Source organism: Corvus cornix, chromosome Z (assembly GCF_000738735.6).
Source record: "Corvus cornix cornix isolate S_Up_H32 chromosome Z, ASM73873v5, whole genome shotgun sequence".
Classification (NCBI taxonomy): Eukaryota; Metazoa; Chordata; class Aves; order Passeriformes; family Corvidae; genus Corvus; species Corvus cornix.
In genome coordinates, this window is record NC_046357.1 from 31,593,712 (window position 1) to 31,608,190 (window position 14,479).

The 14,479-nt window shown below is 43.4% G+C and overlaps 1 protein-coding gene and 1 long non-coding RNA gene across 4 annotated transcripts in view; one reads left to right on the forward strand and one right to left on the reverse strand.

Annotated features, from left to right (window-relative positions):
* The window catches only part of PSD3 (pleckstrin and Sec7 domain containing 3), a 112,342-nt gene that overhangs the window by 93,569 nt on the left and 4,294 nt on the right, over positions 1–14,479 (reverse strand). Inside the window, exon 2 of one of the 2 annotated variants that reach the window (XM_039567278.1) lies at positions 6,401–6,509. In XM_039567278.1, the coding sequence (XP_039423212.1) occupies positions 6,401–6,509 (109 nt within the window). Of the gene's footprint in view, positions 1–5,978; positions 6,377–6,400; positions 6,510–14,479 lie in introns of those variants that run through there. The other variant, XM_019286170.3, reaches the window with a different exon arrangement.
* LOC120411515 overlaps positions 1–14,479 on the forward strand; it is a 45,168-nt gene that overhangs the window by 3,385 nt on the left and 27,304 nt on the right. The window contains exon 2 of one of the 2 annotated variants that reach the window (XR_005603856.1): positions 1,346–2,476. The exons of the other annotated variant lie outside the window; for it this stretch is intronic. This is a non-coding gene — a long non-coding RNA (uncharacterized LOC120411515). Of the gene's footprint in view, positions 1–1,345; positions 2,477–14,479 lie in introns of those variants that run through there. 2 annotated transcript variants of the gene reach the window in all.

Sequence of the window (14,479 nt, forward strand, 5' to 3'; positions counted from 1 at the left end):
TAATGTTATATATTTAAAACACTGTATTTTTAAAGAATCCTCCCAAAACCCTTGGAAAGTTGCTTTGAGCAAGCAAAAATGGCTTAAAAAATCCCTTACTCCTAAGCACAGATCTCAGAAACTCTGGATTTTTGTAGATCCAGAAGCTAGGCACACCTGCAGAAAAAGATGTCCTTTGCTACATTTCAGGGATTGGGACCAATTAATCAAGCTAAGAGTAGGCTTGCTAGGCAATTCTTAAAGCACCCTAGGAGATGGAGATCAAGTTATACGTCCAGCTAAAACAAAAATAGGACACAGAAGGACATGTGTGTCTCCCAGCTCCAAGTATTTGTTGCTAAAGGTGCAGCTGGACATTGCATAGTAATTTTTCAGCAGGCTCTCGCAGCAAATGAGACTCCCTTCCTCAGGAAGCTGGATAGAGTTAAATAAACAACGCAGGGATCTAAGGCAGAAGGTACTTGTTAAAGCAGTGAACTGTGAACAGGAAAAATACGTGCGTGCTGTACTCTGTGTTACACTTTTTCAGTTCAATACCAGGCCAGAACTGCATCTACCCACAGAATTTTATTAAAATGCCTTCTCTGTGTGCATTATCAGCAGCCAGGTAAACATGCATGATTTCCTTCAGAAAACTTCAGAAATGAAGCAAGGCTACAGTACAACAGAGGGTTTGTGTTGATGTGCTGCAGATCTCACCAGATGATGGGGCTGGGGGAGGGGAGGGGAGAGCGGAGCGGAGGCAGTGGTGACAGGTAAAAATGCAGCTGTGCCCCACTTGTACCTGCCTACAGCCAGCCAAGTCAGCTGGCTGAGCCTCTCCCATTGTGCCCACTGATCTGGATGCCCCATTTTCTGTTTGCCTGATGGAAGGGGATGGCCTGACTGCCTCCAGGAAAGTGTTGCTGAGTCCTGCCAGCTTCAGCCGAATTCAGCCTGTGTCACATGTCCTCAGAGCATCTGATGTGGCCAGACACTGACGGACTGCCAGCATCAGCAGGTCCCCAAATATTTGTGTGCTCACATCAGCATGGCTCTCAGCTTCAGCCAACAGCCCACACAAGGGAGGCAATTACTGCCTTAACTCTGGCATTTCCTAACTTCTGAGTGCTTAATTCTGCGCCTTTAAAAAACAATAAACAAACAGCCCATGTTTTAATTTTGTACTAAACCCTTGGCCTTCAAACAACTCTGTTGTTTAGCAAGTTGAGGATGTGGTAATCTCCTCCCTACAGCTGTAGGTTATGACAACTTGAACTATCCAGCTTTCAAGTGCAGGTCACAAGGCATACAATTTCCTCCTGTGGAGCAAGGGACTTACCATAATGCCTTGTGCCTCCTTTAGTTTTCATCTCCCCTCGACTGGAAACCCAGACATCCATCACACCACACCTGACAGCTCCAGAGCATGCTTCTGCTTCTCCCAGCCCCCGGAAGTGGGACTCAGAACTTCAAGGGAGACAGCAAGACAGCTCCACCTCATGCAGCCAAGATGCAGAGCACAATGGAACCTGTCCTCCTGCACCAGCATTTATTTTTCCATATGCACAATTCTCTTCAGACAGCACTGTAAGAGCTTGCTGCTCTTCAGAGCATCCAAAATGATCTGGTTTACTCCATGTTGGAGTGAAAGAGGAGCATTCAGCATGGCCAGTGAACATGTTGGTGCCAAAGAGGTAATCGCTTCCTACAGCGCACAAACTCAACTGGAAAAATACCTTCTAATACAGCACCTCAGGAGAGGTAAATTTTAGAAGTTAATCTTTTTGCATCATTGCCAATCAGCAATGCCAAACATCAGAGGTATTTATGAGAAAACTATTGATTACACACTATGATTTAAAAACTCCTGCAGGTCTTCTGCATGTCAGAAAACGCAGTGGGACACTAGAAACAACAAGAAGCTGATAAAGTCAAGTATGCACAACAGGATGACGGAATTTTAGCTACAGGGGAGAGGGGTGCCACAGCTCTGAGCTTTCTGTATTCCAGCCTTGTGTGTGTTCCTGGTAAATGTTGCAGGACATATGATGTGCCAATCCTTCACCGTAATTAAGCAAAATTTATGTGAAAATCAGGCAGTCCTCCAAACCTCAGAAAATGCAGTTTTGCACCTTTTAAGGAAAGCAGAACTGCAGAGGAAGATACCAGACCAGGGAACCCAGACTTTCAGGATTGCCTGGAGATGGAAAGAGCAAGAGATGAAAACATGGCAAAGGGTGGTGCCTCAAAATGGAAAGGAATGGAGTTGGAGCACTGGGCAAGAGTACAGTCAGCAGTCTGGGCTACCATGAGAACAATGTAATGAGTGCCTTTGGCCTAAGGGCAATTCATACAGCGAGGATCAGGAAGATGACACTTCCATGCAATGCAATGCAAAGAGGATGCAGCAGAGCTGGACATGCATGCCTCGAAGTAACAGAGCAAACAAGTGAAGCAGATTAAGGACAACCTACTATATCAGTGATGCTCACTTTACACAAAGACACTGGGATAACTTTCTTAAAACTGTTTAAATCAGCAGCAAAGGACCCTGAAAAGGTTTTACTTTTACGAAATAGCAGCCATTGTGTTCCTTCTTTGCTATTGAAACAAGCTCTAGAAATTGTAAAGCAAAAGCAATCATTTCTATGATTGAGGTTCAGGAAGGGGTATGTTGCATGGGTCAAAGTATGTGTTTGATATTCTTTCACGTGTCAGATCTGGCATTGTTTGACCCCTTGCAGAGGTGATTCAGCACACACTGCCAGGAGAAAATAAGCCTTTTTTTTTTTTTTTTAGAATTGTTCTTTTGGCAATATTTTGGGGGTTTTATTACTCAGTTTTTGCTGGCTTGATCTTGCTAAGCACACAGATGAGCACAAGAACTAGCATGAGACAATCCGTGGCAGTGTGTGTCTGGGACCATCTCTTTTGGCAGAAGCAAGCTGTTAAATGAGCTCAGTTGCCTCATGACACCTCACTGAACACAAAACAGCAAGTGACAGGCTTTCCAAAAAGCTATTTGTTTCACCAGGAATTCAAAACCAAGCTTCCTCCAGCAGCTGTTGGGAAAGACCAGATTTGCATAGCAACACAGGCAGTATTTGTACAGCGCCTTTTTGTGAAGGATGAGATTAAACCTCTAGTACACAGGAGGGATGAAAGCTTTCTCCTCTCAGAAGCATCAGAAAAAAGACAGTTTATTAATCTTAAGAAGCTATTTTCTTCCTAACAACGGTCTTGGATTTATATTCTCACATAACAGGAATTATGGGGTATTTGGCCTTCGTGTTTACTTAAGGAATTATTTTGTAGTATCCCCCATTTTTTCCCCCAAGGAATCACTTTTAAGACTAAGTCATGTGGCCGTGACTTTTTTTTTCTTTTTGGTATTTAAATGTATTAACAGCAAAGTCATAAAAATCAGGCCTGTAGCACAGCCAAGCCTAAAGAAAAGTCTGCTCAATAGAGATCACTGTTTCCACGGCTGTTTCCAGAGGAGGAATGTATGTTTCCACATACAACAAGCGCCTTTGAGTGAGTCTGAGAAGAGGTCTTGTCCAACCCAGCTAAATTCAGTTTCTAAAAAACATTTTCTTTTGCTTGAAGGCAGAAGGCTGGGGTTTCGCCAACGAAGGTGGCCAGGCTGTGCAGGGGCACATGGATGCGTGTGGTGCATCCTCCCCACTCCCACAGTGGGACGGGTCTACAGGGACATGTGTGATCCCAAACCATCCCACAACACAAGGGTCCCAGGGGCTTGGACTGCTCCTGCTCAGACTAATGCATCCAGGGCAGGAGAATGGGGAATGGACAAGAGAGGAGAGGAGCCAGACAAGAGGCATCAAGCATTAAAGACAAGAGCACATTAGGGTATCAGTGATCACAAATATCCCACATAAAATCAGACTGAAGACAGCAAAGGAGAGAAAATGTCTTACATGTGACAGCTTTATTAGCATTTGAGTATCATTGATGAAACACCTCTTCTAAAGCCATCTAACTTTTTATTTTCCCCCCTCTCATGTGAAAATGCCCAGCAACTTCAACCTGGAAGGTAAAAATCAGCACGGGAGCTTATTAACAAAGGCTGCCACCTCCCACCTGGGTAAACAGAAGTGTTTGCCACAGTGGCCCCCAATTATTGTTCCTTCTTTGTGAATTGGCTGGTCTGATTCAAGTGTACTCAATCATGAAATGTATACCCTCAGCAGCATCAGCAGGGCTGCAGTAACATGGCTGTGGCCGAAAGGGAAAGGATAAAGCAGAAGGCAGTAGTAATTAAGCCGTTCAGCAGCTTACATGCTAGGTTCTGTTTCTGAGGCCAGCCACAGCGCAGGTCAACTGCTCTAGGTTAGATAAACTAAAGTTCAGCCTAACTGCCCGCAGTGACGAGTTGTTCCCTGGATCAAGTTTAAACACCAGCATTTCTCCTGGCCCTGCCCCTGTCACTCATTTGCTTGAAATATTTCATATTTTGACCCCTAAAAAACATGTCTTCTTTCTTTTAAAGGAAACTTCAGAAAGTAGCATGTTTATTTGGATTTTTGGTGGTGTTTTCTCCCTTCCCATCTAACACAGAGAAGGACAGAGAGACTTTCAAGCATAGCTGCTTCCCCCAAAAGCACGTCATTACATATTTGACATATATCAAATCAAAAAGCCCAGATTTGGTGCACAAAGCCCTGGGTTTGTACTACTGTCCCCTCACTCACCCTGTCCTCATTCATCTCTGGTTAATAAGCAGTTAAAACCTGCTCGCTTGAAGAAAAAACTAGAAGGGGCAGAACCACTCTCATTTATCCACAGTGGTCAAACAACTTGGAGGAGAAGGAGGAGGAGGAGGATGCATTTATCTGTGACAGCATGAGGCCAGTCTAGGTAGGCACAATGTCACCCAGTTTTCGGGTACAATTCACAAATGTTACATGTTAACCACTGTTAAATATTCACAAACCTGCCTGTGAGGGTCCCTTGAAATCATTCCCATTTTGCTAATTGTTAGCCCCCAGTGGTAGTTTCTCATTAATAAAGGAAAAGGAGGAGATTCAGAAACCAGGCAAGAAACAGCACAGGGACAATACAGAGAATTAGGCACATAAGGCAATATATCTGGCTTAATCTTTGCCACCCTTTATTTTAGGGCTCAGTACTTGGCTCGGAATACCCGTTATATTTGATAATTGTTTTGGCTGGTAATAACAACAGATTCACTTGGATTTAATAGACACAGCATACTTTATTTAATACCAATCTCTGGATTTGTACCAATGCCTGCTGACAGTGCTCTCACATTGTGTCTTTCCAAGCAAGAAATGAGGTCACACAACTCATGTAATAATCTGATATACATTTTGTGGCAATTTGGAAAAGTTTTTAAAATTCCTAAATGAAGACCTTCTGGTTTTGGTTTTTTGGGGGTTTTTCTTCCCTTTATGGAAATTTGGATTTTTTCTACTTTTTAAATAGGATTTCCCAAATGGAAGACCAAACTTCATAAAATCCAGGAAGAAACTGTTTACACACTCTCCAAACTCCAGTTCTGCTTCTTTCTTCTTTTTTTATTATTAGTATTCTTTTTTTCCTTTTCTTACGGAAGTGGAGGAGCCTACACAGTTTGTTTCTGAACAAAGTACTGCCCTTTTCTGGCAAGAAGGGAGTCTTCTTTTAATTAAGTGACATTCCAGAAAGTTTGCAATTAGAAAGGATCAAGGTACAAAGAGAACACCCTGAGGAAATGCTTTTGCAAAGAGGGCAGGGCTTGTTGATAATTTTGATGAGGCAAGAGGAATAGTTAAAATAACTACATTTATTTTCTTCTAAAATTAGGCTCTGAAAAGGTAGAAAATGCCCTCTATTTACTAGAAGACAACAGGAACAAGACAGATCCTTAGGCATAACATTAGATATTACACGTGGACTTGTGTAATTACTGACTACAGAGGGCAGAGCAGTTCAGGTACCACCTCAAGTATCTAAATTAAAATCTCACCTACCTCTAGCTGTAGAAAGAGCAGCATGCAGATCATGAAGAGCATTTCTGGAAGGACCTCCAGGCAGAAATGGCCATGTTTCAGCACGTACAATTGCAGAACTCATGGCTGAAACAACTCCACTGCAGAGAAGTGCAGGGACTCCTTCCACCAGTGTCTCTCCAGCATATGAGTCCCTGCTGTCACATGATGGTGGCCCACATGAACCAGAAAGAAAGGTGGGAGTATAAGACAAGGGACCACTGTCATTTTCTGGGGCCAAACCAGCAGGATCCTTTGATCTGGTACTTGCAAAGAGCAGCATAGCACAGTGAGCTAGCCTTTACGGGGTCATTAAGGGAGCAAGCAGCTTCTCCAAAACTTTCCTGAGTGGCTTAAGAGATTTATTTTTTTTTTTGCACACAATTCTAATAAATAGCACTTACCCGTTCCTGAAGGCTTCTCTTCTTCCAAGCCAAATAAGAATTCATATTTGGCCTTGGCAACATCCTGGGCATGAGCCGATACGTCATCATCCCGCACAAGCGCTTCTGCCTGTAGAGTCAAAATAAACAAAGCTTATCTACCTTTTAGTGAAAAAACAGCAGAAGGAACATGAAATCCCTTCAAGTGCACTGTCAGGTAGCATTTTAAAGTATTCATTTCAGTCTGTCACCACCAAGATCATTCAGAGAAGACATGGGCCAACTCAGAGCACCTTTGAAGAGCTCACCTCTCTGTCGTTGAACTCAAGCATTTCAGTATTGAGTAGAAATGTTAGAGCACTCAACCACTCACTTCTTTAGCCAGCTTACCCACTAAAAGGCCAGCAGCACTGGACAACTATCTCAATAATACCAGTTAGGGTTAAAAATATCAAGGGAATACTATCAGAAATAGCAAATTTGAGTATGATGTATGTCATAAAACTGGGACCCATGGGAAAACCATAAACGGGACAGGCTGTTTATTTGAAAACAGAGTGGGGTAGAGAAAGTGAGGAGCAAGGACTACAACAATGATCAAAAAAGGGAAGAAAGACAAAGTATGCAAACATGTGGGAGTACTGTCTAAGGGTCCCTGTTGGGCAGCCCATGCATGACCACCACTGTGTATGTCAGGATAAGAGCCCAGCTTGGTTTTACAACCATACCACACAAGTCAAACCTGCTTATCTGGCCAGGAGGCAGGGAGTGGGCACAGGGTGGTGAGCCCAGTTATCAGGGGAACACCCGGAAGGGTGGATGGACAGATGGAATGAGCAATCCATTCTACTCAGGCCTGGTGCCACCAGCACCTCCCCACTGCTCCCTTCTTGTAAGAAATAGTTTGACAGAGTAAAGGTCCAGTTTCTCAGAAGAGAGAAAGGCTACAGGATTGAGATCAAAATACTTTTCTGAACAGGTAGGGACAAAACAAATCTCTAAGATAAAGTGCACACCAGCAATAAACTGTAGTGCAAAAACTGTCTAGAGTCAGCATTAAGCTTCTTCCCAGCTGGGCAAGACGGAGCCCGTAATTCTTCTGTTTGAAGTGACAGTTAAATAACTCACTAACTCCATAAATTCTTCAGTAAACTTTATATTCATATGAGGCAGTCAATTGTTGTGGCATAGCAAGTCATGGCATGGTTCACATTGGTGAAAGCATTAGCTTACAAAAACACTCTTAAAAAAAAAAAGTCAAATGGAACATTCTGCCCCCCAGGACAACAATAACTTTTATGCATTTCTATCAAATACCTTAGGATAAGCATCAGCTACAAACAGAAATTCAAAGTACAAGGGACACATAATTCACAGGAACACAAAGTCACGGCTCTTTAATCAGAGATAGATGGAATCATAAATCCATACATTCCTCCTAGGCCATCTGTCCAACAACTACATTTTCTTCCAATAGCGTATTGACAAATAGCTATCTTGCCCCATGTCCTAGAACAGTTTTGCTCCAGGTGTTCTTGCCTTTTACACCCATTTCTTCTCCTACTTATCTGCACTGTGCCAGTTCTGCAAGACTTAGTCCAACACCACTCTGCCCTAAGCAGACAGAAGATCTTACACAGGAGGCTTGGACTGATTTATTTACCATTCACTAGTCCAACTACTCAGCACTAGGGCTTCCAGTACTTTGATGGATGTGCTAACACCAGCCTACCAAATCCTTTAGGAAAAATGTGATGGAACAGATAAAGGGCTTTCTAGCACAAAGATGACTATCACAACCGTGACAAAATGAGCTTGGAAGAAATCTCCATGTCTGTCCTGCCTTTACAGGGATTCACTGGCAGGGAGGCAGGAAGGGTTAGAAAAGGAATAGCTGGAGCCAGAGCACAGAGGAGAAGGCTCTTTGTCTGCAACAGCTTAGACAGGAGTAGCTTACGGAGCCAGACAAAAATTCAGCCTACTCAGACGGATGTGAAGGGATAGGACAGCTAACAACCAGCTGGTGCCAAATCCCAGTGACAGATAAATGAAATGGAAAATAAAATTAACAGAACAGTCCAGTTCCTGAGCAGTCAGGAATTTCTGATCTATGCCCCTCTGGGACACAGCTTATCCATCCCTCAGCCTTGCTCTTTGAGATTTCACAGACATCTGCTGCACTGAGCCTCCCTGCCAGCAAACACATGTTCCAAGGATCTCTATTTGCCTGTACCTTATTGTAAAGCAATGAAGAAGATTCCAGTTCACAGCACCCTCTGCATCATCCAATAACAGGCACAAATAAATTGTTAAATTAATGGGGTTTCAGTGTATAGGGCATCATTTATCAGAGTTAGGTGCCTAAGCAGAGGCTGCAAGATCTTAGTCTTTGCACCTGAAAGGGGCAACTTGATTTTCAAAAGTGCTCAACACTGCTGATGAGAGTTACAGATACTGGCTTGTGTATGGGAACAGCTGTATTTAACATCTATTTAGGCTGTCAGAGCAGTAAAAGGATGTGTAAAGAAAGTCCAGATCCAGGCTTAAGGGTAAGGTTGTCATATTTCATCCAAACAATAAATATTTAAAAAGAATGCAAGAGCAGGAAAGAATGAGGATGCTCTGAGGTCAGAGCTAGTTTTTAAGACTATTGCTTTACCAATGTCCAAATCAAGAGACCACATGGGCTCTCCTTTCCTTCTTTCGATCTACCACTCACCTAAGCCTTGCAGAAGTCAACATGCCCCGACACCAGCAGGCCAGAAATGGGCTGGACAAACATTCATGGTGCTTTCAAGTTGCATTAGCAAAGATTAAATACAAGCAAGATTGAAAGGGATATAAAATTCCTGTTTAAGCCTTCTCTCTCAGCTCAAGGACAAAGAAATCTGCATCCAGGTCAGCTCATTTCATAATTGCTTCCCTCAGAGGGCTTTAACCACCACCTATGATGCATCTCGTCTTTGTCACTGCTGGAGAAGGTGATGCTTAGAGCACCAATCCCCTTAAATCAGCTCAGCTGTACATACATTTCTCATGAGCCATATACATATTATCTTTCAGTCCAGTGATGCTCTGGGCAGAGAGGCACCAAGCTCCTATCCATTTGTGCATCACTCTTGCAGTGCCTTCTGCCTGTTTGAACATGTTTGATCAAGCCTACTTCTCTAGCTCATAGCTCTTGGTCAGGAGTTAGGAGGGCTGCATTTGTCTCTCAGTGAATTTTAGATAACATTTATGAGGCTGCATTAGTTTGGAGTTGGTAGTCCTCACCCCTCAGACCTCCTGCCAACACACTGGACTAGTTTCTGTTGACCTCACACAAGGCACCGGTATGGGTCCACAGAGGTCCCACCTTGCTGGCCTTCTGTTTCACGCTTAGGATAAGCCCGTAGTGCTCATGGTGGTTTCAGGCCAGCACAGGAAGCGAAGCTGCTGAATCCCTGTCTCACCGCTGAACTGAACAGCAGCAGGATGCTAAGACCACAGGGCTCCTGCTACTCCAGCAGGAGCTGCCAAGGACAGATAAGTCAGCCCAGCAAGAAGCACACACACTGCCTCTGCTCTGCTGTCTGGATGTGCAAATGGAGCAGCGGGTCAGTATCTGCAAGGAGAAACTGTGCCCACAATTCAGCCTTGAGAGGTGTCTTTAGGCAGGCACTGGGTTGATGAGAGCTGGGTGCTGCACAGTTTCTCTCTCTGGATGAATTTCATGTCTACTCACAAGCTCCCCTCAAACTGTCGTCCAAAAATCCCAGTGGTTTTTAGTGAGTCATAGAAAGCTGAAGAAAATGCTTCTCCTTTCTCCACAGAAGAAAAGTACCAAAGCATCCTCTTTTGACTTGCACCAAGGTTCTGGTTGGGACCTTTTTTTGGGACAAAGTGTTTTTGTCTTTGGGCCTTTTTTTTTCCTTTTCATACCTACATGTAAGAGAGCTTTAACTGAAGGATATCAAACTCTTGCTATCTCACCACCATTTTCAGCTGAGTTGACAGGAGAGCTGGTCTCCATCTCAGTGGAACAGGATAACATTGTCCACAGCTGCTATGACAAGAAATGTCTGAGCAGAAAGAACCAGTATGAACCCATGCCTCCTGAAGCATTCACACTTAAGGTCATACGTTTTCTTTGAAAATGTCTAATAAGAAGGAAGTACTCAAAGGAGCAGATAATTAAATGGCAAATTTCAGTCTGGAGTTTTTCAGACTCCCTGAGAGGACAGATGCTGTTAAGACAGACTGACTCCTTTCAGAAGACCTGGGAAAACAGTACTTGAGACAAAGCAGAACGGGATGGGTTCTCAAGCATGAGTCTTCAGGGAGTAAGAGTCAGCCAAAATTCTGGACAGCAAGAGACCACTCATGCTAAGGGCAAACATCAGCAGGAAGGGACCTAAGGACCATTCACAAAGAATTGTTAGCTGGGACAGAGAGGTAAAAGCGTCCTTAGGCATGTCTCCACAGCTAAGCCGTACCATGAGGAAGCCTCAGTTTTACATGCTTTTGCATGTGCACAGCTCTGTTTTCCAGAGCTGACTGCCTTCCCCCTCAGCCATACCACCACTGGATGTCAGCTTCCTGACAGCAGGCAACAACCCCCGCACGCTGGCAGCGCCTTTTGGAGGTTTCATTGAGGCTACTGGAGAAACACTGCACTATTGCAAGAAAGCAGAAAAAAGTCTTTAAGAATGCCTGTAAATCACAGTCTACTACGGAGAACTTCACAGCCACATCTGGGCCATTTCTAATCCCAGGCTGTGCTTGTTCCATTCTCACTGCTTCACCAACATCTCTAGCAGCAAAAACCACAATTGCCTGTCAGCAGCTTATCATATACCCCTATACAGTGAGTTTATGCTCTTAGCAGGAATGATGGATAGAAGGTTCCCGCAGATTTTAAAACCTTCTCCAGCAAGTTGCAATGTCATGGACAAGTCTTTACAGAATCCTGCATTGAGAGTCGTGCCTCTACTGTCACACCATCCCTGCGTGGCCATGAGCTTAGCAACCTTCACTGCTTTTGGCAGATCATACCAATTGTTCTGAAAAGACTCTGCCTGCTGAGCTTGCCTTAAATCACTTTCTTAAGTAACAGGATTAAATGCAGAAAGCTGGCATTAAAATAAATTTGCTAACTGGTGAAATCCAGTGGACCGACATCACAAGGAGAGTGCAGGTGCCCACAGTAAGACCACTAGCAAGAGCTGTAGTCTTTAATTCCATGTGACCTCATACATCCTATTTGTGTTTTCCTCATACCTCCCCACACTTACGTTTGCAATTCTTGAATTAAAGCATTAGTAAAATAGATTAAAATTCATAAGAACAGGAGCTTTGCATGGCTAAATCTCAGCTGGAGCTGCTAAAACTAAATGCTAGCCAAGGTTTTGAAAGAGAGGAAATCTCAGCCTGGGTTTTAAACTAATTCCTAACTATCAGGAGTTGCAGGGAGATGTATAGAAAGCCAGAGGTGGTGAGGAAAGAAAGGGCTTGTGTGAGACCACGGCCTATAGCTATTTTCCAGCAGAGAAGTCTGGATTTTAGAGAGGGATAACAAAGTCATGTAAGACTTTTCAGCTACAAGAAGGAGGCAAGTAAGAGATTGGCAGAGGTACTTGCAGTGATAAGGGGTCTGGATAAGGCAAAGAACAATCAGTTATTCAGCACCTCTTTTTTTAATGCAACAGCCAGAGGACAACAGAAGAAGGTACTGGAGTCAGCATCACACCAAAGAGGACATGGTTCCTCGTACAATTTGTATTCAAAACCACCAACCTCCTTGCAAAGCAATGTCACAGAAACCAAAATACTGAGGGACATGACGAGGAGGGTGAACAAGCTCAAGGGATACAAATCCCCAACAACATAGAAATCACACCCTTCTCATGAATCTCTAAGCTGAACTCTTCCGGGGCATCTGCCGACCTTCATGACCACACACATGCTCCCAGGCTAAAGCAACCTTGAATCCAAACCAGTGCAGTGAGTCACTATTACCTGCTCACCAGGCTTCAGCATGGCCCTGGACTGGACAGACCTCAGGCAGTACCATCTAGCCAGCTCCTCTTGAGTCCTCACCGAAACATACCCCACAGCCTACCCCACGGATTCACCAAAAGGCACCAGGGCACTGCCGGTTCCCCATGCCATTATTCCCAGCACTACAGGATTTGTTTACTATGAGCAGCCTCACAACAAGCAGTCAGGCTGGAGAGAGCAAAACTGACAGGGTGCAGATACTATCAAAGCTGCTCTCCAGCTCAAAGGCAGACTTCACAGAAGTTCAGTGTCTAAAGAGAGGCTCAGTTCACAAATGAAGCAAAAGAGTTGCTGCTTAGAAAAAAAACCTGTCACTGGAAACAGTGACAAAAAACCTCAAATTAATGCCTTAGCAGCAGTATCAAGCAGTTGCAGGTAAAATTTGTTTCCAGTCTGGTCACCTTGCTTTATTTAGACCTGCACTTGAGTTTTTCTCCCCTTAAAGAAATGCTTGCTTTGTTGTTTGGTTGAAGTTGTTAGGACGCAGTCAGCTGTTATATAGAATTAAATGTTTTTTATTATGCAAAGGCTGACGCTGTCTGAGCTGTAACTGCATGGCTGTGAACAGCATATTAATTCAAAGTCTGTATGACTATACTTTACCATTAAAAGTCACTCAGCATTTTGTATTTGCCAAGTCAGTGATTTTTGATGCATGCTCTATGGACCTGTGCATTATTTCTAAGGTATGTGTAAGAACCAAAACAAACCCTCTGAGAAGAAGGCTTTAGCTCACTGCTTGAACCACCGCGTTCTTAGACATAACACATAGAGATAACGAAAAACACCCAAAACTTTTATAAAGCCACAGTGCAAGTATTCTTCCCGAGTGATGTCAAAGAGCATTGGGGCAGGAGTGTAATTTAAGAAAAACTGTGCAAATACAGCATCTTTTATCCAGAGAATTCAATGATGCATGTAGTAGACATCTTGCATTTACTGGTTTTGTTCAATCTGTTCCAGTATATTTAGCAAACTGACAGACTGCTTCTCTTCAGTAGGTAATGTGCTTCCATTGTCTTTAGGCATCTCAGATGGCAGAACAATGCTTAGACAGGCTACAGCTCTGCTCTACATGGATTTCTGCTCCATGGAAGCTAACATTTGAATATACCTAAATGCCTCATGAGCCTACCAGAGGTTAGTTCTGTATCTTTAAGCAACTAAATTCTTTCCAAAACTCCAGCCAACATCTGCTGTTCCTTGAAAATTTACAGAGGGCATCCTTACATCCTACAGCCTTTAGCTGCACATTCTTTATGTCCAGCTAAATATATACTGCTTTTAGGGATGGAAGGACAGGGTACTGGGACAGCTCATCCTCAGTTTTCAAATCAATATTATAAACATAGTTTAAGATAGTGTCCCAAAGTGATTAAAATATTGCATTTGTGAATGGTAAAAAAAACAAAACAAAAAAGCAAACCAACAAACAAAAAAACACCCCACACCCAACCATTAGACTATTCTACTACACAAGAGCCACTGGAAGAATTTACATTTGCAAAGCTGTAAAAACCTGGATTTTCTCCGTGGAAGTGCAAACTGCAGAACTACAACACAGCAACAGAGTATGCAAAAAGGAGTATGTATCTACCTCTTAGACATAGCTTATTGATTCTGCATGGTTATTTCATATGATGTATTTAAATTAATTTTACAGCTTTTACCTCAGCATTTTTTTCTGAGCCTTAACTAGATTTAACAGAGTTTTTTGGAACAGAAATTTGACTGAAGTTTGATCTGAGCCATCTTATCTCTGGCACAACTGAGGCACAATTGTGATTCACAACTGAAGTGAGAAAACACATCAACAAATTTTTCCTGATGTGCACGTACTGGGGGACTGAAAACACAGTTGCAAGACCACTTGCTTGCTAAGAAAGTGCACCTTAAGGACTGCAGCATCCTCGGGCAGCTATGGCCCCCGTGAGCAGTCAGGAGCCAACAGGAAGTTTCAGCTGTGGCAGGAAGGCAGAAGACATCAAAGATGTTACATCCCCCACAAGCAGCACAACACAGGCCAGCTGGCACTCGTGTCCCACTGGTGAGGAAGTTAAT